Below are 26,128 nucleotides of genomic sequence, written 5' to 3' on the forward strand. Positions count from 1 at the left end.
CGAGACTACATGGACTGTGCTGTGCTAAAAATGTGCAAAAGCGTGTGGATAATGCTCTTTTTCCTTTAAGAACATGAAGCCTTCTAAAAGCCTTGGAGGTGAACACAGAAAAAGAGTCCCCACCTGGAGTCTTAAATGCCACCTCATTTTCTATGGGATTTTTCTAAAGGGCCGTGTTGAGAGCCATATAAAAAGCAATGAGTTATATTTATAGCCCTGTATATCCCTTCTAGACAGGCACACAATTGCAGCTGACCAGTAAGCACTCGCTTCACCACCCGCTCTCCTCCTCCCCGCTCTGCTTGCCCCGAGCACGAGCACGTGGGCGAAGGCGGTGAGCACCCACGGATGTCGGAGCAGACCCGGCACGGCTTAGCCTGCAAATTACTAAACCCTCCGCCAGGATTTCGGAGGCTGGCCGTGCCGACGTGAGCAGCGGCGGTGGCGGTCCGTGCCCTGCTGACACAGCTGGGCCCGGCTCGGGCTGGTTCGCGGGCGAGATTGGATTACAAGGCAGAAATCATAACAAAGGCAGGAAACAGATCAGCACTCCCTGGGTTTAACACCCTCTCCGGGGACCCTGCCAGGTTCCAGACTGCTGATGGTTTTAACCCCGTCCTGAAACGCGCCCGTGTGGCATGCTCCGCTCTGATGAAGTCAAGCCCAGTACATAAAATAAAAGCAATCCAAAGCAGCACAGGAACAACCCTGACAGGCGCCAGTCGGAGCAGTCCAAAGGGTTTTACATCGCTTTCTATGAATGGGCTCAGAAATACGAACCCTCTTGAACAGCCTCCAGATAATAGCAACCAAACTGTCGCAACGCAGTCCCTCGGCTGAGCTGTGGGACGACCCTCTCCCCGCTGTGCCCATCTGGCTCTGGGTGGTTTCACCACGCTGATGCCAGGCCTGAGCCGCCCCGCAGCCGCAGAGCGTCCCCGTCACCTTGCAGCCTGGCTCGCCATTTTTTGCTGCTCTCAGCACTGAGCTTCTAGCACGAGGCAGGAGGAAACCCCGGCTGACCTCATGCAGCTTTATTAACTCGAGCGCCAAAAATCCAGTTGTGCCCTCGACAGCTTAGTTTTGGCGGCTGAGTTAATGCAATTGTAATCCATCGGAGAGGGGACGTCTTTCATAAAACAGATCCGCTCTGCAGGACCATGAGTACTTTGTTTAAAATAGAGAAAACTGTGTGAACGCACCACCGATTCCCCCAAGTACTGATTTGCTTTTAGGTGTTGGTTTTTCACTTTGCAGCAGAATGTTTTAGGAGCAAGTCCTACCTGTGACATGAAGTGTTGCTTAGCATGGGGGAGAAGGGGAGCAAGCTACATGGTCTCCAAACTGAAGGTGTTTGGGGAAAGAGGACATTCCTCATGAGACCATAATGAGCACAGCACTATCTTTGGTCCACGCTGGGAACACTGACGTTCTGGAAATAGCAATCTCAAAAGGTGAAGTGTGCTCACTTAGAGGTTACAAATCCATTTCATATACAAATCTGATAGCAAAAGGAGAGACAAGTGCCTGCCAAAAAATCCTTGCTGGGAATTTGTCTGGGTGAAGGTTGCAGGAATAGAGTGGGATCATGGCTTCCTTCCAGCAGAACTGTCCAAAGGGCACATCTGCAAAGGTGGTGATAGTCCTATAACACATCACCCTGCAAAGCTCCCATAACTGGTGCAATAAAGTATTATAAAAACCCAAACAAACCTCAGAATACATCCACCCTGGAAATGTCTCTCATTCACAGCTTCACTGACTGTTTTCTTTTAACTCACCACAAGTCTTCCCAGAAGAACAACCGAAAAGACATTGGACATTATTTATTTTTCTTTCTAAAATACTGTTTTAGAAGCCTGCCAGAAGGGAGAAAAATAAAGTAAAATAATTATAGTGCCGCATCAGCGCAATCAGCAAGCTCATAATGAAGAGGGCTGCAATGATGTAAGTATTCCTTTGACGTAAGATGTTTTTTAATTTCACAGTCAGTTCTTCTGCTTCCTTTTACAAAGACACTTAATTTCTTCTAGGCCACCTTGAACACCCATTGGATATATACATTTTCTTGGTACCTCTTTCAGTTATTTTGCAGGGTTTTTTTGGTAAACTGGTTTCCTGCATGTGAAAATTCATTCTCTGCAGTAAATGAAAGGCTTTCACAAGGGGTCTTCTTTCCATTGGAGACATGATTAGAGGCTCAATTGCTATTCAAACCAAGTGTAATAAAAAGGGCTTGTTGTGAAGAACACAGCATCATTTTTCTTTATTAAAGCACAGAACTACTCACAGTAACCTCTTGCATAGACAGCTGAGAATAAAAACAGCTCCACCATGCTGTATTTCACAAAGCAGCTTGCCAAGACTACGAGTTTCTCAGGAGTCGGGATGCAGAGCTGCAGCAGAGGAGCAGATGTGGCTGTTGCTGCAAAGGTGGGCTCCAGCTAACCCCTTCCCATCCTGTGTGTCAGCAGGCATGGCGGTAACACACTGAGCAAAGGGGTTAAAACTCGTGCTGTCTCTTCATCATTCATTACGGGGTTTACAGGGTGACAATCACCCTCTGACGATGGCAGGTATTTCCTGCAGCTACCAAATTTCCCTGCCACATCTTCTTGGTGGACTCATTACTGAGCCTGAGGCTGAGATGTGCTTTTTACCTTCTGATGGACTACATCAGACACAACCTGTATGGGCAGAGGGAATGGGGGGGAATAAGGGGCTGACTTCCAGCTAAACAGAAGGACAAGAAGCCACCTCTGCTTTGCTCCTGCTACCTCTTGAAAAGAAAAAGAATAACGTGGGGTTCCCTTACAACACCACAGACCAGTATCTCCACAAAGCACACTGTTTTCTGCACCCTGATGAACTAAAAATTGAACTGTGAACACCACACAAAGCAGAGGGATCTTCCACAGATGTGGCTTCACGCACTGTTTTGGAACCTGCAGAAAGGACTTGTCTGATCTGGGATCAGCAGGGATGGTGCAAAGAGGAGTTGAATTATGGGTGTCTGAAAAATTATCTTTACTTCGGTTCTGTTTGATGACCCGAGAGAGACAACAAAGACATGGCTACTCCTCCGACTCCTCCTGCAGTATTTCAGCTGAGAAAGGCCCTCACACACACCAAACTCATTACTTTGACACCTCGAAGTTTTCTCCTAATTTCAGCTAACCTCAACCGACTATTTAAAAAGGCACCAGTTTTAAAGTTTTCAATATTTTGGAAAGCATTTTCAGCTCCTCTGCAATGAGCAGAAGAACCAGATGTTGGTTTCTTTGCTTCCCCTTAAAACTGAGCCAGGCTGCATATTCTCCAGTCCTTGCCTCTGCTGCTTTCTGCAAGGCACTTAGTAAAGAAATTTTGCATAACATTGAAATATGCATATGGTCATTTTTATAAGTCTGTAAAAAAGATTAAACATGTAGTATCGTTAATCAAGGAGAAACCTGTCTTCTTAAGGAGATGAGTAAGTTATTGTGCAACGATTAGTTGGCCTGTTTGAGGTAGCAAGAGGATTTGTGACTGGGGACTTGGAACAGGGTGAGGACAAGAATCACCTCTCAGAATTTTGGCTTTCCAGACCTGGGGAACAATACACCCAGGAACTCATTTGGAGCACAAATTTCCACACAGAACCTACAGGCGATCTAGTCCACGAGTCTGGTTTTTGTATATTTGAAGTTGTGCTGTTAGGTAGTCCAACATACTGACCCAAATCCAGTTTGGATGTATTCATATGAAATGGAGCACATAGGTTTAATTATAAACATCTGTGCACACAAGCAGTGACATGAAATAACTGGCGATGAGTGAATTTAGCTGTGCACAGATGCTATGTTGAAACCTTGACAGAGGGTGTTCGGACTATTCTGGCTTTAGACTGTTCAAATTGTTAATTAAGGACAAGAGCTCTCCCACTCCAAACTTGAGTCTTACAGGTCAGATTTAAAATTAAATCATCAGTTACATAGGGCATTATATGCAGTATTTCCACCTGAAGCAATTAACTTCTAGGGAGAAGGGAGGAAGGAAGAAAAATATCCCTTTGCTCTATATATTATAAATTTTTGCAACCTGATTGTCCTCCATTATATGACAAAGCAGAAATGTATGTAAGTAATCTCTCAGTTACCAGTTGTCACTACAAACACAAATGCTCTGAAATCATACCTTAACGTCTTAGCAAAATATAAAAGGCAAGTAATTTTTCTGCCATTGAGCACTACTGAATGTAGGGTATATTGACCTTAAGAAGCCTGACAAGTAAAAGCATCCATGCCCATTCCTGGCCTAATTCAAAATATAAAACTCAGTAGAATTTTCCATGTTCCTGGCCAAGACCTTGGTAGAAAGCACACAGATACATGTTACATAAAGCAAATCCATAAGCATTTTTCAAACTTTTAAAATTTCAGGTTTTGAAAGATATGCAGTGAAACCCTGTTAGGCAGACCTTATTGCCCACACATCCTTAAAAGAAAACTGACCCGCCCTGCATCTTTGTAGCATTATGAAATGGCTGTAAGAAAAGATGCTACCAAGTCCTGTTATACTTGGCCTGAATGTCTGCACAAGACATTTAACACAAAATCTCCTTATGAGCCTTAGCTGGGCTGAAGAGAAGTGGATCCCTGTGTCTTTCACTCCATCGCCTACAAAACCTCCAGCTGCCTCCATGAAGTCACACACTGCACCACGAAAAACACATTCACGTTTTATTTATTTAAGGCATCAATCTCTCTCTCTGGCTGGGTGAATTTTCCAGATGCATTCCTGACCTTGCTGAAGAATATCTGAAGGACACAAACCTCTCCATGCACCCATTGCGCAACACTTGTCCGTGCCGGCTCTGGGCACCGAGCAAGACTCCTTCCCGCACATGCCCCCCTCCTGACCCCTCTCTACTTTCCGGAATCTCAGCCCACTCACTTAACCCAGGCTGAAACAGGACAAATGGAAATCTCTTGGCTCTTGGCTGCTTCACTTAGGTTTACGCATATGCAGAAGGTTAACTGAGACTGAATAAAATTTTATTCCAGCTTTCCTTTGGTTCATCTGCAGCACAGTGGAGTTTGAACGGGTTTTGACTTAGCAAAGCAACATACTAATCCTTGTTAGTGTCTGCAACAGGCAAATCCAGCCTAAAAAACTTACAGATTATTTATTTGCCCTATCCCCATTACCATTCTCTCTCACTGGCTTCTTTAGGCATTTATATGCTTTCCCCAATGTTTATACAGGTCATAATACAGAATACTGTTGTAGTAAGTCAAAATGACCAGGAATGTGACAGTCTTGCTCAGCATGGAAGTCTTTTCACTCAGCATTAGCCTTTCCTTGCTAAGGACAGGTGTCTTTAGAGAAGCAGATGTCTGGGCTCCCTAAAAGTGGGTGAAGTGACTCCCACACTAAGCCCTATATTCAGATTTCATATGGAAGTCAGTCTTCAGATGTAAAATTTTCTTTCTGAAAAGCATCAGGTTGTTTGCCAAGTACAACAACATGATGATGTTGACACCGCATTCGTGGTGTCACCTGTCTGAGGACACTGGCCAGGATCAGGGCTGCTGAGTGTGATGGTGGGGGACAGCAGGGACCACTGGATCTAAGTCCAGGTCCAGGTTCGGGTCTGGGCCAGGCTGGTGAGGTTTCACACCTTCCTCGCAGCAGCTCCCCAGGTGCCAGCCACGCAGAGGCAGGGAAGCTTGATGTAATATTAAACAACATCTTACGTCAAAACATTGTGGGACTTGCATTCTAATGCTTCTGAGAGTTCAGGAGACAGAACATCATACTAACAACCTGATCTTTCCCCTTCCTTGGGACACTGCTGAAGTGGACAGCAGGAGACACGGCTGCTCCTTTTACTGTAGCAAGCAGGAATGACGATGAGGGATTTTGGGCAAGGCAGAGGCATAGAGGCTTCCTAATCTGGCAGTATGAGACAGTGCATGTGTCTATTGACATGTCTGTCAAGCTAACTTGTACTGACTATTTGTCTCAGTATCTGCTAATTAAAACACACAGGTTTTCACTGTTAGCATGCTCATTCATAAGTTGCTGACAGAGAAACGGTAGCAGCACTGCTTCATGCAATCTGCACGTTTGGGAACCTGACTCAATGGGATGCTGAGAAGTGTTTGCAAAGGGCTCAGTGTCCTGCAGAATCAGGTGCAGGGATGTCACCTCTGCCATGTCACTTAACATGGGTGTTAGAGCTCCAGGACATTTTGAGGAAATTCCCAAGAAATAATAGGAATCTAGGATACAAATCTAAGCAGCACCTGACAGGTATGCGTTTTATTTGCATGTGTTGTTAGATATATCTCACAACATATCCTCAAGGGAAAATAGCACCCCCTTTTTCACAAGACACAAGTGTGTCTATGTCACTGGCTGTAAGCACAGCACAGCAGCTTTCTGATGGGGATTGTCTCTGAAGTAGGTACAGAATATCCAAAGATCAATTAAAGAAGTTTGAGCTCTTGCAACCTTATAGTTAACAGCACGCAGTAAAGAGTAGAGTATAGCAGTATCTGGCTACAGATGCAGACTTGCATTTTGAATAAAACTTAAGAGGAGCTCAGGAGTAATGCTGATGTGGGCTACAATCCCACAGTTGTGCCGGGGGAGTCCACTAACAGGTATTTCCAACTATTTTTTCTTCTTTCTTGTTATGGCTTCTTACCTGAAATTTTCATTTCTCCCGCAGTTGTCCTGTGTTACTCCTTTGCACAGAAACATAATGGTACCAAGTGCTCAAAATACAGTGCTTAGTTTTCTTCCAAGACATTAATTTCACAGGTAATTTTGTTATGAAGTTGAACAGCCCATAATGCTGCCTAGGTGTTTTGGCAGTAAGCTGATGTTACTAAACATCATTATTTGCCCAGCTAGTTTACAGGGGAATAAATACAAAATCCCCAGGTGTTGCTTACAGCGTAGCCAAGGTTTTTCATTCCATTCATAAATACAACATGCTGTTCAGCCCACACACCTATTTTATAGCTCTAATGAAAAATAGAGAGCTAAATTCACACATAATGCTGACCACACTACCTTGCAACGCGCCTCTGTAAAAAACAGAGATTGATCAAACAGGTACTGCTCCAAGCATGCAAATGCAATATATGAAGAAACACGTCAAGAATTTTAATTGTACTAGATAGGAAAAACCCGTAACTAAGAGAAAATAGATTGCCTACATAACAGTACACAGCTGGAATGACTTTAGTCCCCACAGCACTGCTAAGAGGCCTCTTTGTGGGTTTGGATTAGAAGGAGAAGTGCCTTTAGCCAGGCACAGCAGGACAGGTTGAGGAGGGGCAGCTCCAAACCCATAGACCTGAACGGCTCTTACAGCTCCTGAGTAAGTTAGCACAACACACATGGATCTGATAACATTTTGGATCTTGCTATCACTGCCTGACGCTGGTGTATTTATCAGGGTGCACCAACTATTTTCCATCTTTAGGAAGACTGGCGGTTTTAAATTTGTTGTTTGGATCTATCTGCAATAATCCACTTCTCACCCGTGCCTTTTACATCTCAAGAGAATGAAGCTAACAGCAGACGAGGGACATGCTGATGCCACACTGGCACTCTGGTGGCTCACGAGCACCTTGACATTCCTCTGCAATGGCAATACTGCACACATGTCAGCATTTATTTATTTATTGAGACTTCAATTCCCTGCCAACTGCCCCATTATGCTGAGTATGTATTAGAAAATAAATAAAAGACAAAGTTACCCTTACACAGGCAGTCCTTCTGCACGAAGCCCCTGATGCATGGCACTGAAGCCCCAACACAAACCCAGGACCCCCGAGGGCACTGGGCTCTCCCCGCCACTCAGGGCTCACCCCAGAAGAGGGCAGGCTCGCCTCCCTTCCATCTTTTTGGCCATGGCAATTAAAAAGGTCGCTCCAAATGAAATTTCTCAGCCCAAAATGAACAGCCACACAGGCACCACCATTCAGTGGGGATTTAATTACCCCAGGACGCACACAGGCAAAATCCTCATCTGATAAATATGGCCAGATCAGTGAACTGGAAGCAACGTGCCTGACCTTCCTCTGGCTTTGTGAGTATCGGTGACCCCACGACTTTTTATTAAGCCATATGATTACACGCTGCAGGCACACGTGTGAAAGAATGCCCAGGGAGGGATGTGGCTTGTGGCACCTGAAATCCCTCACTGGTCATTTACAAACTATAAAGAAAAGTTGACAAATTCCTAAAGCTTAGAATTTTTTTTTTTTTTTTTTTTTTGTTAAGGGCTTAAGGTTTGTGCAGATATAGCACACCACCAGACTGATGCCAGACATTTTTTTTGTGCATGTTATTATAGATGTGAACAATGGACTGGATTTATCCAGAGATAAGGACTAAAATTGTTCCGCCTGTGCAATGTTAATGAATAAATGATATTCCTGAACTATCACACAATTCCAAGCCATGAGTTTTGCTTAACATGATCATGTTTGACCCGTTATTTATAGTCAGAAAAAAATCATATTCCTTTAAACCCTATTTTGAAAAAGTTTTCTGTTTTCATTTTTCACTGTAAACCATTCATAAGGCTTTTATCAATTGTTACACTTCTAAAACTCCCCAGTTGTATCCTATCAAAGGTGGAGAAATAATATATAGCTTTTCACTGTATAAAATACTATAAAAAATATATAGTGATAAAATAGTTATTAAATGGATCTAGTTCAGCTGCTCCCAAGCCATTCATCAGGGAAAAAAATCATATTTTCCAAATATGTTTTTAAATCAGGGTTATTTTCCCCTCATCTCTTTTTAGTATAGCAGATTTCATCATCGCATGGCAGGATGATTCATCCAATTCTGGTCCAGAAATTCTAGAAATTCTTATACTTGGAATGATGCTCAGGAGCTAGATTGTCATACCTGCACAGAAGGGACATCCTGACCCAGTCATCTCTACGGAAGATACCTAAAAAAGTACTTACCTTACTTGAGAGGGTCCCCAATTAATTTTTAGTCCTCTCCTGTCAGCTCTTGACCTACAGGGTGGGGGCAAGACTGGAGGACCAGTGCCTTGGTGCACTGGAGATACTGGGGGACCCGAGGGTCTGCCCCTACCCAGGGCCCAGCCCCATGGCAGGGCAGTGGGCAGGTGAAGGCAGGGAGGAACCTGACTCACAGTCTAGAGCATAGGAGTGACCAAGATGGGTCCTGCTATGGAGGACAGGCTTACAGTCTCCAATTCTGGCTGCGTTTGCTGAGGGCAAAGGGTAATTATCTTACTCAAGCTTATTTAGTCTTCGACTTATCTATAGTGTACTGGCCCTATCTTTTGATTCCTTGGGAGCTTTCTCTTCATCAGCAGGGCTTTCAGTTCATTTCTCCACAGCCTGTTTTCTAAAACTTTACAAACGTTCTTCGCAACAGTTCAAAGACGATCCCCTTTGCTTTCAGCTGTTCCATATCGTACTGTTGCTTCAAACTACACAATGAGTAACTTCACATTGAAATTTTTTGATTAAATACTCCATTCAGTAAAGCGCAGGTTTTAAGTTCTGAAACATTAACATAAAGAAATAAAATTCACAATGATCTCTGTATCTATTACCTGGGAATGCCACAAGTTAGGAAGATGAAGTCTGCCACCTCCAAGTCCATTAGTTCCTTTCAATTCTCTTGCCAGTGGCTATGCCCAGAGCCTGAATCTCAGAGGAAAGCGTCAAAACCCTGTGGTAAAGAGAGCTCATCCTTCTATCTACTGTCTAGAAACTAGGCTGAGCTCTCAGTCCTGAGATTTAGCATCCCAAAAGTGTGAAAGATTGAAAAAGCAAGTTTTGCCCTTTCTTCATTTATTCTTTCCAAATGTGGGGTTTGCATGAGATGATCCAAACCAATGAAACTGATTGACGAAAGAGTTAACATTGGTGGCAACCTGGTAGAGGGAAACCAGTGGAGAGGCATAGCTTGTTATCTGGAGCAAATAACTTCAAAGCAGCCTGAGCAGTGACTGATGATGAAGTAACGGTGATAAGAAACACTCTTCATCACGTGCTTTCTCACTGCAGCAATCTGGAGGCATTGCAGCTGAGCACTGCACTTCTGGCAGCATCTCTGCACATCTGTAGCATCCATTGAGAAGAAGTAAACAGCATCAGTCAGCTGAAAAGAGTGCTTTTCTCAACCTCTCTGACTCCCTGCAGCAAACTTGTCCCAAGCTCAAAAGAGAAAAAATGCTGGTGTGTATTTGTCTAGCATCCTGGAGTTGTCTGCATCTGTATTCACTGTTATTTAATATGTTAGTGTGTTATGTTTGGTATGTTTGGCTTATTAGGATCAGTTAATGTTCTACTGACTAAAAATAAGGTAGCATGATAAATTCTCTGAAATTAGCTTATCTGAGGAGGAGGGACAGAAAGATTCAGAAAAAGAGGAAGTGGTGAAGGACAGTGTATATTCAGTGCTCTTTTTAAAAGCTTCTTCCCCAAAACAAGAACTGTTGAATAATGCCTCTCTCCTTCCCTCCCTCCACAGATCTCTTCCTTCCTTGAACCAAACTACAGGCTCCGGCAACAAGGCAGCTAATAATAAACTCTACAGCTCAACTCTAGGAAAGCAGTTTGGTCAAGGCTTTGCCTGCCAAGTGCTGACCAACACATGTTCCCAGCTGCCAGCACTGATTCAAAACAAGCAATGTTTTCTACAAACCAGTTGTGCTTTAGCCATTTCCCCCTTGGAGCACATTTTGCTCCAAACAAGGCCCCACACTTCCAAATGATGGTGTCAAAGGAACTTGAGTTATGGTCCTCCTACCATGTCCCATGTCAACGGGGCATACAAGGACTAATCCAGTCAAAATATATGAACACAACTGCTCTTACACCATGGTTCCTGAAACAAAAAAACCCCACTGCTGCTTTTATTACTGCCCACTCCAGCAGGCTGTACATGAACAGTGCTGAGATTTCTACAGCATCAGCCAGAAGACAGGACAGGACTCCTTTCAAAATGACCTTTTATCAAGGGTTTGTATAAAACTTAGTTCTTGCCTTGAGCTTCCCCCATATTGCTGAGAAAGATGAGGAAGGGGGTATGGGAGGAAGTTTGTGCTCAGAAATAGTATGGACAAAGGCGGCTTCTTAGATCAGGACACTACAGAATTATGCAACAGCGCAAGCATTTCTGGAAATGCTCAGATAAACCTTGTGTTTCTAAGGGAAGAAATAACTCGTATTGGTAGTGCCATATTACCCAGGAGAGAGAAAGAAATTAAAGTAAGTTAACACACAAAAATCCCATCATGTCACAACAGTGCACTTACTATTGGGGTGGGAAGGATAGTGGGGTACCTGCTCCTTGCTAAAACCTTTCATGGTTCACTGCAAGACCATGCTGACCAGTGATAGCAAGTAGTGGGCAACATGGAGGGAAGCTATTTTTATAGATGTTAATGAATCCTAGTATTTTTTACTCAGTTGGAGGTGACAGAAATGAACAGTTAACATTCCCATTTCTCAAGATTTTTTTTCTTATTTGCTATTCCAGGGCCTAATCCAGAAAAAAAAAAAAAAAAAAAAAAAAAAGTAGGAAAAAACCCTGCATGCAGCCTTATGGCAGGACTTTCCAAGCCACAGATGCTGGCTCGGTGGTTGGCTGACCTATCCAAAATAAAGCTCAACAGCAGGGAGCAGTGGAGTAGTTCAGGGGGTAGAATAGGTCATGCGAATGTGATCCCCACCTCCTGAATGCCGCATCTCCTCACCCTGCCTCCCCCTGATACTTTTGGGATGAAGGGAATTGTTGACTTATTTTTTATTTTCAGCCTGCCTTTCCTATCCATTTGCCAAGTGGGAATGTTGAAAGCGACTCTTGTTGCAGTCACTTTCCCAGGAGAGAAAAAATAAGGTGAACTTTTATCCTGATAGCTTACAGTTGAAACAGCAGCCAGCAGCTTGGAGGATGATCCCCTTTGGCAGGTCCAAGACAGAGCTGGCACTGTGGAAGCTCAGAGACCACCATGTCACCTCCCTGTGGGCTGCAGGGACAGGAGTCAGCCTGCCCTGGGAGAAGCTGTCGGCTGCAGAGACTGAAACATTTCCCCGGGGGAAAAAGAGCACAAGAGCCTTGAAAAGAGGAGCCCCAAAGGCTGCTGACCCCTGCACAGAGATGCGTGGCACTGCCTTCTTCACATGAGAAGGCCATTTTCAGTGAACAAACATCAAAAAAAAGGAATGAAAGTGGAAAAAGGAAAGAAAGTGACCGACCTTGTTTTAATAATTTTTGACATGAGAATGTATTCACACCATATACTTTTATTTCTTTTTTGAGAGGAGTGCACAGCATATGTCCTGTCTTAGCTGGCAGTACAGCTTCTGAGAGTCTACAGGAGGTCCCGTGCCACCGCTGTTGGGAGCACCTACAAATCCCACTGCACATCGGTCTGGGGGCTGAAGGAAAGCTCAGCTGGGCAGAGGACATCTAAGAGGTGTGGACCCTTTTTTACAGCCAGCACGTTCATTTCTATTCAGTTGTGGGCTTCATTTTCATAATGTTAATGATCAAATAATGAAACCAACCACTTCTTGCTTCTGATCAGGGCTATTTCTGAAGTGTTATGTTTGCCAAGAAAATAAACCAAGTCTAAAAATCACACCTTCCTCCAGGCAGATATTAGACTGAAGTGGATAACGGGACTGTACCTGTATGTTTTGATGCTGCCAGCAACGGAGGCTTTCATAGCAAGTGTTTGACTTACCCTAAGAACTACGCAATAGCGAGATGAAAGATCTGCTGCCACTTACCAAACCTCTTGTAGCCGAAGGACTGCACCTCCTCCTCCTCTGCAAAATCGTCTGGAGAAAGAAAGACACAGCAACAGATTATTACTACTATCACTGGAAAAATATGGGAAGAAGTTTGTACAGGTTCACATTCAGAAATTAATGTACTTGAAAGTTTAATCAATTTGTATGGCGTGTTTTCTTTCCCTCCATTGCCTGTATCCCACCTCCATCCCCGAGTAGAAAAGGCAGTTCAGAGCCTTTCCCTCAACGAGTATCCCAATCCCGACTACAGTTTATCACCAAGCAGCTATCCTGAGGCCTGCTTGGCCACCTAAGTATAGACGAGAGCAGATATGTCCCTTATCACGATGGCAGCTACAATTGTCACCAGCATGCCACTTGGGCAGGCTTGCCCAGACCACGGCACTCGCTCCAGCCCACTGCCTGCACCATCCAGGCTGTTGGGCTCAGGTCATACATGCACCAGCTGGGCTGTTTGCATAAAGTGCTCCACGTAGCTATCCTGTGTAACGAGAGAGGAGTCAGAGGGGATGGCTCTCCATCCATCCACCACCTCCCACGGGCACTAGCTTGGTCTGAAGAGGCAAGGTCCAATAAAAAATGGGAAACAGAACTGACAAAATCAAACAGATGAGAAAAATTAAAACCATTTAAGCCCTTTTGTTCCCATCTTTACCAGCTAGCAAGCAGTAAAATGTTAATAATCACAATTTTATTTTGTCAGAAACTTAATTTCTCTCCACTTCCTTCTAGCAGCAATGGAAAAGGCTGGCATCAGCAGAAGAAATATATGCATGACTTCTTCAAAAAAAAAAGAATATGTCTATGTTTGTGTGTTCAGCCTCCTACCAATGCAAGCCCTCTTTCTGCTGAGTCGGGAAAGGCGAGGGCCCTGCCTTATCCCCGGCACCAGCCTTTACATCAGGCAATGGACAGCCAGGGAGGGCAGCACAGCCCCGGCTGCTCATCCCCTGCTTCCCTCTTTCCTGATGGCTTCCCCCTCCCACAGGCACCATTTTACGTGGAGGGACGCCTCCACAGGGCTCTCTTTAAAACAGGGCCTAGGATACTGCTTCCCTGCTCTCTGAAACCCGGGATTTCCTGGGCTTTCGCTTGCATGCAGTGGCAGGGAGGCAGAGTCAGCACCCCAGGGAGCTTCGGCAGCTGCTCACCACCTTGTGCCACCCTTCCAGCATGGGATGCTGAGGAAGTACTTGCAACCTCTGCACCCAGAGCATTCCCCGACACGTGGAGAGAAGGAAACAGAAGCTCAAAGGCCAGTCAAGGGATTCAGCAGAAGGGAACATTTAATGAGAGACGGTGGAAAAGCAAGTCTAGAGCAAATAAACAGATGTGATGGAGTGAGAGGTGTGTGCTCAGTCAGGACTTTTTTGTCCACAGACCTATTGCACATGAACAGGCTGCTCTGCATCATGAGACTGGGCTAACTGGTGCCACAGCTAACTTGGGCCACAACAGACCCTTTGGGGGATGAATTCAAAGCTGAAGGAAAGATACGGTCCTCGTCCAGGCTCAGCAAAAGATAAATTATTTGAGTGTATCTCCAACAGCAAATCTGACCTCGCCTCCTTCTGACCTGCAAAGTGCCCTGCACCGAAGTCTGAGGTAGACATTGCCTGAAGCAGCAAAGGAGTCCATGAAATGCATCATTCTGCAAAACATCACCCTTTACTCAGGCAGCAACTCCAATAAAACAGCTCAGAACTCATATCCTTCACCAGATAACACAAATTTTTCTCACTATCAAGAGTGTTCCTGGCTGTATATTAAGCTAGAACCCCCCAGTTCAAAGGTGCATTTAAGAAATGGACACTTCTTAGGCAAAACAAACACATCCTGGTTTTGAAAGCAGAAAGAAACCTTTAAAAACCAAACCAAACAAACCCTCACAATTGTACCAAATGTTATCTGAAGACAAGGTCACTTGACCAAACGTGACAAATGCTAATAAATCATAAACAGTCAACAACCAGGCTTCTCATCCCAGCAGTGAACTACTCAGGAAAAATCTTCCTCTTGCACAAAAGATAAAATGCTGCACAAAAACCGGTATCAGCTCCAGAGCCCTTAGCTTCCTGCCCTCTCCTGCTATCAGGGCTGTAACACAATTGCCTCTTTTGTTTCTCAGGAGTGTAACCTGGCTTATCCGATGCATATCTGATGTATGCAGCCAGGCCATGTTTAAATCCTGCAGCTTCATCCTATGTCACATCCCCAAGACCTTCCCCCCAGGCTGCTAGCCTCCTCTCTAGTCCTTTGGGTTTTCACACTTAGCACAATGGCATTGCCCTCTGGGCACACATTTATAATCATATTTTTGTTCCTTTGAACTTTTTAATATTTGCAACATATATATATATATATATATATATATATACACGTTTTATATATATATATATTCAATATATATTGTATACCTATTTAGATAAACACTTAAATACTTTTGAAATATATATACATATACTTTTTAATACTTGCAGCACTGCATGCTTTGCCTGCTAGGTGTTATTATTTTTTTTTAAGCTTTGAATACTTCATAATTATTCATTAATCTCCTAATTTTGAAGAGAGCTTGTGGCATTTGAAACAAATAAGTTTTGTCAACAGGTTACCTGGTTCCCTGCTCACTAAAATCTAAAACGTAAGATAGGACCATCTTTAAATCCCTGTGAGTTGATATAGAACACGCAGCAATGTACTTTAGGGAAAGTCTATTAAAATTATTTAACAGACTAAGCTCAGTGGTCTTTCAGTCACAACTGCCATAAATCATGTGCAAATATAATATTTATTAACTTTAATGTAACAAGTTTAAGGAAAATAAAGATGGGAAGAAAAAAATGAATAAAACAAAGTTAGACCAAATGTTCAGAATTGAATAGCATTGAGTCCCTTGGAAAAAGAGACTAGGATGGGTTGAAAGTCTTACTTCAAAAGAAATCTCTGTTTGAAATATTAAAAATGAAGTTGACAAACAAGCCTATAAATTTAAGTCCTGAGGCAAAACCATGTGCTCCAACCTGCTCCTCCCATGCCTTTTGGTCAGTGTTGCACTCACTGGAGGTGACAGAAACTTGGCCCTCAACTCCCTCTTCCAGTGCTGAAAATATTAAAGTTTTGTCACAAGTTTTAGAAAAATCTCAAAGCTTCATGGTATCTTCGAATCAGGAAAATACAGAAAAACCCAAGTTTTTGTTGAAAAGGGAACAGCTTTTCTAGAGAAACTATGAAAATGTGATCTGTGATGAATTACAGAGGTTAAGAAAATACACACTAAGGAGAAAAGCAAAGAGTAAGAAAACCTCCAGCATGTTTTCATGCTTTATGGTTTTAAATCCAGCATCAGAAATCAGAGTGGAAGAAATTAATGAGTTTTGAGCACCAGTGGCTGATATTACAAAAGGAAATTTTGTGTTTTTACATCAGTGGTGCCCATACACATAAGTGGGGCTGCAACTGGTATAAGAGGGTTTTGTTTGACATTGTGAAAGCCCCAAGTCAGAAATATTTTTCTTTAGTTTAAATCCAACCCTTCTCAGTTACAAAGAGGACTAGAATGAATGTAATATTTCCGTTACATACATATACATTTATACACAGACAAGACTTATTTTCTTGGGTGAAAAATATGAAGGGCAGACTCCTCCCTGAAGCAGATAATAAAGCAGAATCCATTGTTATGTCCCAGATGGAAGAATTAACTCTTTAGTACTGGAAAGACCGGCCATAATTTAGTTATAAGCTGCTGTACCGAGCTCTCAGCTGTGAGCTGAAAGACAGGGAATCCAGAATAAGAAAGACAAAGAAACATGAAAAGCTGGTTAAAATGTGATTTCTTATTTCACTGACTTCTACTGAGCTGTGGTAGAAGGAAGGTCCATAAAAAAGGTGGACTTTGGGCAGAACTGAAACACATGTGAGCAACCAATTGTATTTAACTGTGTAGGGGAAGGACCACCAGAGATCTCCTGTTTTCACCAGCTTTACAAGAGTTTCCTTGGAGGCTACAACAGGTTGTCATGTGGAGCTTACAGCAAACTGCTGAAAATTAGTGGCTTGCTGTAGCTGAGCAGCAGTACATCATATATTTTAGTGAGTCAGTACAAAGCAAGAGCTCTGATCCAAAAAAAAAGGCTTTGAGATATTGTGGCAGTATCCACACCCCACCCCACCTAGTACCAATGCCAAATTCTGTTTGCCCTCCAGTTATAAATTATTACTGCAACACCTCTAATAAATACAGTTGTAGAGTTAAATAAGTTACAGTACAATGCTTCAAGGGAGTGGAAATTACAAAAAGGCAGTTCAGCTGGGGATTAACACAGCGAACAGAGGGAATTCATTTAATCTAAAACAAATTAGACTCTCATTTGATTAATTTGCTAGAGGCAAAGCAAAAATCTGTGGAGTAGAACTATGTAATTTCTAGTTCTTGTTCTTAAATCTTAAATAAATTAATCATGGACCACTTATGAGTCACTCTGAGGTCAAGTAAGAAAGAGCTGGCCTGAAGCCAACAAGGATGCCAAACCTACCCCAGGACTATATAACCACTGCACTGCTCGGTCCCTTGGCTGGAACAGCATCAGATCTGAGAAGCCTTTGGTGCAAGGTGATTTTAGGGAAATTGTTTCCATTTTGCCCCCTTCCTTTTATGGGTGTCATTGTTGGCATATGGAAGGTGTTACAGAAAGCTGTTAACGTACATGTCCAGCCATCACCTTTTAACAGTACACCCTGCTCAGCCATTTAAACATAATTAACCAATGAAGCCAACTAGACCTCAGAACCATTAGAGATGCTGGGTCATATGGTGGCTGCAGGCATGTGGTATACAATAATTTCTAGAACTTGTGTGCAGTAAACATGGATTTAAAGTCTTTGTTTAAAGACTTTGTTTGAAGTCTTGAATTAAGAAAAGACACCAATATTCTACACTGCATTTCAAAATAAGATTAATTTGTATTAACAATAACATCCAGTGTAAGGGTTTCCTTTAAAATAAATCTCTCTCTCAAATAGCTTTAACAGTAAGGGCCCTGCCTTTCCCACTGACTTAATGGGAACTATATAGTTATATCCCAGTGCAACTCTGTAAAATTCATTTTAATATTATCAAGAACAGATTTTTTTGTCACTATTTGAAAAGATGTTGTGCCTATTAGTTGGAAACAATGCTATTCCTCTCTTTGACCCATAAACCAGCATGGATGCAGAACTCTGCTCTGAACCGTGTAGCAAGTGCATCCAGGATCCATCCAGAGGGACCACCTGCACTGTCGAACTTCTGCTCACTCTCTCCATCTCAGCCCTCTCAGGGAATGGTACAACTTGTCCACTTGTGAGGTTTCTGTACTATTAACAACCATTCAGACAGATGAGAACAGTGAACACCAATATATTTCTCATATCACATTTCAAAAGCTTTTTGAGCAGCCACCAGATTTATATGCATTTCTGGTCACTATTAACCAGTTCTACATTCAAAGTGCTGACCTAGAGGTGAAACAGAGCCAGCAGAAGCACAGCAAGCAGCTGCGGCCTTCAGATGTTGATGACTTCATCAGTCTAATTGATTTCCACTGGGTTTCATAGCTTTTATTCTGGACAGTCTCCTGCTTGTGCTAACGGGCTGCTCATTCCCCTCTCTCTTCACAGATGCTTTGTTTCACTTGTCCTCCTCTTCTCCTTTTCTCCGCTAGTTTCTCCTTATGCCCTTTTCTCATATTCAAGTCTTTCTTTGCTTCTATTTTGGTAAGCCCTCCCTCATAAAAACCTACCCCACGCTTAAAACCGCTTCCCTATTGATGAGGTCCCAAGCTGACACATCGCGCTCACAGTGTCACTGCTGGTTCTGTGTGTATCGTGCCCATCTTTTCCACCCAGTCCTCTGTCCAACTTGTCACGCAGTAAGCTCCTTCGGACAGGGATTACATGGGTTCGGCGTTTGCAGAGTACCTGGTCTTTAGGGGAGCCCTTGCAGAGGTTCAGCGGAGTCAGTCCTGGAAGTGAGCCCACCTCCCCACATCACAAAGCATCCTTTGAGATGTTGTTTGAGCCTGGATTCTGGCAAGAAGACTGGGACTTTTCCCCACCTCTGTCCTTCAGGCTGCTGATCTAGGAATTTATCCACTTTCAGTATCACAAGAAACCAAGAGGCAAAGTCCCAGATCATAGATCCTCTCTTGACACTTATAGTCTAAGACTAGGATTGTGCCTCTCATCACCTAACACATACATAAAACAAAACAAAGCAAAGAATCATGACAAATGGGTGCATTTTAATATTCTGGTCTCAATCTGCCCCCACACTGCTATGCCTGAAAAATTGAGAGCTCACATTAAGAATGAAGAAAAAGACAGGAGATTAGGAAATTCAGATGCCTCTAGTTTTGCTTTTTAGGCATAAAATGAAGACAGTAAATAGTGGTGTTGAACAAAACTTGTTAGTCCTTAAGTGCCGCAGAGCACTGCTACAGTACTGGGGTCAGGACCAGCTGCATGGTGCAGAGGGTCAACCTGAGAAGTTAAAAGTTTAAATCATATCGTATTTCAGCGTAATGATTTAAGAGCAAACAGATCTGTTCTCATTAGTGCACTGAAAAATCGTGCCTCCCTGTCTGTATGTTAGAGGAGGCAATTAACAACAGCATTAAAATGGCATACACATTCCTAACAACGTATGTCTCTATTACCTCCCATAACTCATCCACTTTGTTCCCCAGCGACGTCCCAGTCTTCACCTCAAATTTATGCACCAAAAGGGATTGCAGTTTTAGGTGGAAGCAGTCAAACTCCAAAGACAATTCATCTTAGGTTGATCCCTCACTCATACAGACCATGCTCACATTATTAGGAGGATCAGGTTCACTTTCAGTGCCTGGTAAAAAGCGTCTTTATTTTGCTTTCCAAGGGGGAGGGTTGGAAGGGGGGGGAATCTCTGTTCTGACACACAGAACCTCAGGATAAGGAACGTTCTGTGAAGCTGAAGATAACTGGGCATGCATCCTTCACAGCACTGAACTGCTTTTATCCTTGACATTTCTTCCAGCTCTCTATTTTACTCTGGTTTTACTCTGCAATCAGCTCTATCTCTCTGCAAGATTACCTTTCCCTCCTTACCGTAGCAGGCAAAGGTGTTTGAGCCTCTGGGCACAATGGTCTTTGAGTGTGGATCTAAGCAAACTGTTCAGCAGTTGTGACAAAAAAGGGCTCTGTTCAGCTCTCAGCTGTAGCGAAATAGGTCTAGAATAAATTTATGTTATCCAAAGTAGCAGAAGAAAGAGCCACAAGAGATTTTAAACAACTCCCTTCTTCACAGGGATAGGCTCACCGGTGCTATTCTTAGCCCGATGTGGCTGGAAAAAGTAGAATATTGAAAGTGAAGATGAACAATTGCAACTTCTTACTGAACATACTCCAATCATAAATAGCTTATATACTTATTCTGCTCAATATCAATTGTAGTTGTACAGTAATACTTCTATCTGCACAACAACAGATTTTTCTTGTATTTTCACAGTGCCTAACCCTCTGCTTCCCTCTGTATTGTTAATAAAAATATCCTTTGACACATGCTTGCATGATCATCTTTCTCATCCATATGTTTAAAATCCTTTGTGCTACCAACCAATTCAGGATACACGCTGATTGTATAGTAGCATTGCTCAGGATTTGTTCTGCACTGTATCACACATTTATTATAACTGCTCATGTCTTTGAACTTCTGCAGTAGGGTCCTGTGACATGTCCAACACACACCACTCAGAGCTCCTGCATATGTTTCATGTTTATGTCACTATATTCATATAAGATCTGTTATAACTGGACTAAGTAAAGGTTACTGGATCACTCCACTTCTAATCCTTGGTTTTCAGATGCTTTTTGGCTTCTGCAAAATGCTCTAGATGGAATTTTTTTAAATTTGCAGTTTGAAGTTTCCATCCAGGAAAGATTGATTTGCAGATGACTGTTCATTTGATTCATTTGATTTTGTGCACACAGAGATTAGAGAGAGACTTTTCTCCAGTATTAGAAAATTAGAACATTTATTCCTTCATTCTTTAAAAAGAGTGGTGGCACCAAAGTGCTCAGAGAGAAAGATGAAACCTGTCAAGAAGGTAAACATCACATAAATAGATTATTTATTTTAAGGCTTTTCAAGGCAGCCAAGAAAGAGCAACTGAATTTGCATGCACACTCAGCTTTGGCAAATGGGGGTTTTACCTGCAGATTACATCCAGGCTCCAAATTAAAACACAGAAGGGATGATTTCAGCAATACGGGCTGATACACCATTAATTGTCTGTTAAAGTGTGCACTGTATAAGGCAAACTTGAGGCAAACTGAACTGGCATATCCTGTGAAAGCTCAATGTACACAATGATGTTCTGAAAACTCTGTGCACAAAGCACACAGATCTGTGTTTGAGGCGGACGGGTTGACGCTAAGAAAGCTGAGCGTTCAGAGCAAACCATTCCTGAGGCAGTACCAGCTTCACTGATTTCACTGGGGCACATGCAAGGACGAACCTGCCTCACCGTTTTACTCTGCGCATCTTTTTTTATTACAAGAGAGGAAGGGCACAGGGCAGGGTATTCGGTCACATTCCAGTTCTCGAGCACAGGACACCAGAAGTCTTCTCCTCCAGCACCGTTGCTATACAAGTGGTACACAGCAAGGTGCCTGCGATGGCAGAAAGGAAGGAGGAGGAGGAGGAGGAGGAGGAGGAGGAAGAGGAGGAGGAGGAGGAGGAGGAGGAGAGGAAAGAAGCAGCCGAGCTGCCTTGGGTATCATAATTAAGAGATAATTAAGAGCTTCTCTGTCATCCTGGAGCAACAGTCCCCAAATGACCACCTTGACTTTGTCACTGCCTGATTTTGGGCATTAAAATTAAGTCATTATCCAAACAATATCCACATTTCTGATGAAAATACTTATCACCAGCACTGCCATGACAGTAGTGATTACAGATGCATCTTAAAGTAATAACTACAAAATATATCACAGATATATAGGAAAAAGTTCTCAGTTGTAACAACGCTTGTCCCTGTCTTAAATTAGGGACAATGTTTTTGAACATGTGGTGGTGTTTGACTATGAGGAAGCTGTTTTCATTTGTTTCCCAGGCAACAAATACTCCTTCATACCCCAATAAATAATTAAAACTTAGTAGTATAATTTGATAAAGATACATCTGATCCTAAAGCAGTCAAGTCCCTTTTTAAATCACATGAATTATTACTAAAAAGTATCAGAGTTTGTGAGCTCAGTGCAGTTTGCTAGAAATAAAACTGCCAGCATCTTAAACATAAACTTCAATTTGTTTTACTGATTTAAAACATAACACATTACAAATACCAGCAATGGAAAATATAATTTATTCCGTACAGATATTTAGTGATGTAATTATTTAGATATTCCTCCATTCTCCAGAGAGGGTAGATACAGAGACAGCTGCAATCAACAGATCATTTTGTTGTTATTGAGAAAAATGTGTAACTACATCAAGTTCTACCGTCCTACAATTATCACCACCATCAAGTTTAAAGAGAAAATATGAAAAATCAAGGCTGTATCCCGAAAGGAAAACACAGAGTCAAAATTTGGTTTGGCTCTCTGACTTCCATAACACTGTCAATGACACTCGATGTGATGATTTGTTTGAAGTCTCTCGATTTAAGGGTTCTTCTTTGCATGGTTTATTACTAATTTCCGTAACTCTGCAGGGGAAAGAAATAAGATGGCTGTGATCGCTCTTAGGGAAACCGAATGGTAAGGACTAGCAACCAGAGTGAAGCTGGAGTGTGGGGCACCAGCATGTGCTCCCAGCAGGAGTAACATCTTCCCTCCAAATGCCACTTCTCTGCTTTGCAAAGAAGAGAGATGGAGGCAGAACGGAAGGAGATGCAAGTTGATGCAAGTCGTATTATATGTTATTGCCATCCTCGGTCCTTTGGATCCTGCCTCCCCCCAAAACCGGCGCAGCCTCAGCCCCAATAAAAATAGAGCGTAAGGTTTTCAGTGATAACAGGCATGGGTTTACATTACTGGATCCCCATTGTTTTGGTTTGTTCCTGCCATTACACTTATGTTGATAATGAGAAGCTGATGACAAAACTTTTGGCACCAGTACTCTATAAATAAAGAACATTGTAAATACATTATTTTTAATATGGTGCATGGCCCTGTAGAGACACCGTGTCACAGTGCCAGAAGTAACTTAAATAGCGTGTGTGGGCTTGCAAAAATAACCCCCCCCCAAAAGCTTCTCCTCCCTTCAGGCAGCTACTCTGGCAAGTGAATACATAGTCACATCATTTGGTGTCCCAGACTCTGGAAACTAAGTGTAACTATCATGATGTTTACTGGCCTCCTGGCATCTGGAATCAAACTCCATAATCCAAGCACAGGCACACTGGTGCCCAAAAGCAATTTTCTTATATGTATGTGTTTTTCCCCCACCCTTCAAGTTTATTTTTGCCTCTGAAGAAAAACTAGATTCAACTCTTACAAACTCCCAACTACTTCCTAAACTTTCCATAACGTCCTTTGATGTTTTCATTGTAACTATTCCCCCGTGTGTAAAGTCTCTGCCTTTTGCTGTAAGGCTACCAATTTTCACAAACAGAAGGCTTTCTTGCAACCCCCCTTATACATCTTTAGTAGGTTACAGTGTACCAATTCGGCAGTCTGCTTCTTTATTTGATTTTAAAAGTGTGTATTATCTAATACCTCTCAGTCACAACTTTGTTGTACGGGTGAACCGGTAGAAGTGGCATGTTTCACCCATTTAAAACAAAAAGAGAGGGAGGGAGAAAAAAGGGAGAAAAAGGAAAAGAAAAAAAGTTTCAGTTTTAACAGATGCAAAGCAAAGACCAAATATTTTCCAGTCGGTGGATGTTGAGGAGAAATATGCCAAATACATTTCACAAGCCAGTTAAGCCTCTACTGGCACCTAATCACTGCCAGATGTTTAGAAGCAACACCAAGCACATCGCAAAACGCTGGCAAAAAAATAAACAAATAAATTAGGGAGAAATAAAAGTCTCGCTCTCGGGACGCCGGGGCGGGGGGGGGTGGGAGTTGGGTGCCGAGAGAAAACGTCCTGTGGAGAGCACACGGGACGGGGAGGGGCACACCAGGACACCCCGCTCCCCGGAGCGGGGCTGACCAGCGCCAGCCAAACCGGGGCGGCGGCGCAGAGCCCCGGGCTGCCGGGGAGACCCGCCACCGGCCTCTCCCGCCACCGGCTGCCCGCACGGTGCCCTGCCAGCAGCCTGCCCGCAGCCGGCTTGCACCCTACCCGCATAGCGCCCTGCCCGCAATCTGCCCTCCCGTCACCCTGCCCGCACCCGACCGATCATCGCCCGCACCCTGCCCTCACACCCATCCCTCATCCCGCCGGGGTCCGGGGCCCGGGGCCGGCGGCACACGTGTGCGGGCGGCGGAGCGGGCGCCTGGTGGCCGTCCCTACCTTTCATCTTGGCGCCGGGGCGGGTCACATAGGACGGACGGGGCGCGGCGGGGGCTGCCGCCGGGAGCGGCGGGCGGGCGGGCAGCGCTCCCTGCCTACTGCCGGGCCATGGCGGGGGCCGGGCGCGCCCCCGCCGCCGGCCCTGCTGCGCACCCCCGGCCGCCGCCGCCGCTGCCGCCGCCGCCGCCGCCGCCGCTCGCCGTCGTCCTCGGCCGCCGGCGGCCCCGCGCTCTCGCCGCCAGCCCCGCGCGGCCCGGCCCGGAGCCGCGGCCCGGCCCCGCCTCCCTCCCTCCGCCCCGGGGAAGGGGCCGCGGCCGGGGCTGGGCGGCGGGGGCGGGCTCGGGGCCCCGCCGGCGGCGGCGGGGGTTGGGGCGGGGGGGCGTCGCGCCCGTCCCGCCGCGGCCCGAGGGACCTTGGGGTTCCCGGGGGGCGAGGGTGGCGTGTGGGCAGCAGGGTGTCAACGTGAGGGGCCAGCCTGGGACAGGACTCACCGGGCACCCACCGGTGACCGGGGAGCTTGAGTGGGACGGGGAAGGGAGGATGGTTCTCTTCCCGACCTCCCCACACACCTGGCAGGCACGGGGGGGCTTTTGGCTAAAGCCGTCCTCGTGAGGGTGGCACCGCTTCGGCTCGCCATGCCGTCACCCCTCACACTGCGGTACGCTGTCACCCCTCACAACAGGGCACGCTGTCACCCCTCACATCACGATACACCGTCACCCCTCACACCGCGGTACGCTGCCACGCCTCGCGCTGTGGTACGCTGTCACGCCTCACACGGCAGTACGCTGAGCAAGAAGTCCCAGGGCCGTGGGTGCATGTCGGTCGGGTGGGGGGAGGCCGCGAGACGTGCAAAGTTCACCCCGGTGCTGAATGAAGCGCCGCGAGTAGTCCCGTCAGATTTGATGGGATTACGTGCAGTGCACGCGCTGGGGAACGTGTGTAAGTATCTGCAGGATTAGGGAGATACAGCCCAGTCGTCTTTTACTCGTCTAGTGCTGGATGTTGCCAGGAATAATGGATTGTTTCCAGGCTTCTGTTTTGATGAAAGGTGTACTTTAATTTTTCTGCAAGCCTACCCATATTTAGTTTACTGAAGATGGTGGTAAGATGATCCAGTTTTGACTATCAACCTCAGTGCTGACGAAGCAGAGCTAGTGCAATGTGCACCAATTCGTTCTGGTGGGAAACAAAGTAGTGGAGACACCAGAGAGTCTTTCCCATCGCAGAGAGGAGATATGCATGATGTTGCCTTTGCCGTTATTGGTGTCACAGTCTGTTGAATGAGGAGATGCCCAAATAAATTATTATGCTACGTGGAGCATGTGGCTCCAATAAGGATACCAGAAATGTCACGGTGCAGTATTACAGCATTAGTTGAGCACCAGGTCAAAAAGCACTGGAAACCTATCAGGTATGGTCTTGCCTGAGCGAGGAATGAAGGATTAAGTCCACAAGAAGTAATCATTGTAAAGCAAAAAATAAAGTACAGAAATTTTTATTCCTTCGGCTGGTCTGATGACTTGAATTGACATGTGCTTGAGTGCGTTTCGCTGATTTGGAGGCAACACCTTCACCTTGGGATTGCTGAAAATACTTGAACACCAGCTGCAGTAGCCATTTGCTGCTTTAAAGCAGGGCTCAGATATCAAAGAGACTTGACTCAGATTTTAGTTTACACTCTGGTAGTTGACTGGAGTACCTATTTTTGGTACAAGTCATGAGTAAAACACTTAAATCTCAATACAGACATTAGGTAATTATGGATGTCCTGTAGTGTTGTGTTGGATTAGGACAACAGCTCTTGCAGTGTTCATAAAACCAATTAATG

The 26,128-nt window shown here is 44.4% G+C and overlaps 1 protein-coding gene across 1 annotated transcript in view; it reads right to left on the reverse strand.

Moving 5' to 3' along the window:
- The window catches only part of COLEC12 (collectin subfamily member 12), a 98,374-nt gene extending 73,944 nt beyond the window's left edge, over nucleotides 1-24,430 (reverse strand). Inside the window, exons 1-2 of the mRNA XM_042798126.1 lie at nucleotides 24,298-24,430; nucleotides 12,798-12,848 (exon numbers count right to left, since the gene is read on the reverse strand). Coding sequence (XP_042654060.1) covers nucleotides 12,798-12,848; nucleotides 24,298-24,304 — 58 coding nt within the window. The 5' untranslated portion in view covers nucleotides 24,305-24,430. The remainder of the gene's footprint in view (nucleotides 1-12,797; nucleotides 12,849-24,297) is intronic.
- Between the last annotated feature and the right edge of the window lie 1,698 nt (nucleotides 24,431-26,128).

The sequence above is a fragment of the Tyto alba genome, unplaced genomic scaffold (genome assembly GCF_018691265.1).
Source record: "Tyto alba isolate M040663 unplaced genomic scaffold, T.alba_DEE_v4.0 Super-Scaffold_27, whole genome shotgun sequence".
Classification (NCBI taxonomy): Eukaryota; Metazoa; Chordata; class Aves; order Strigiformes; family Tytonidae; genus Tyto; species Tyto alba.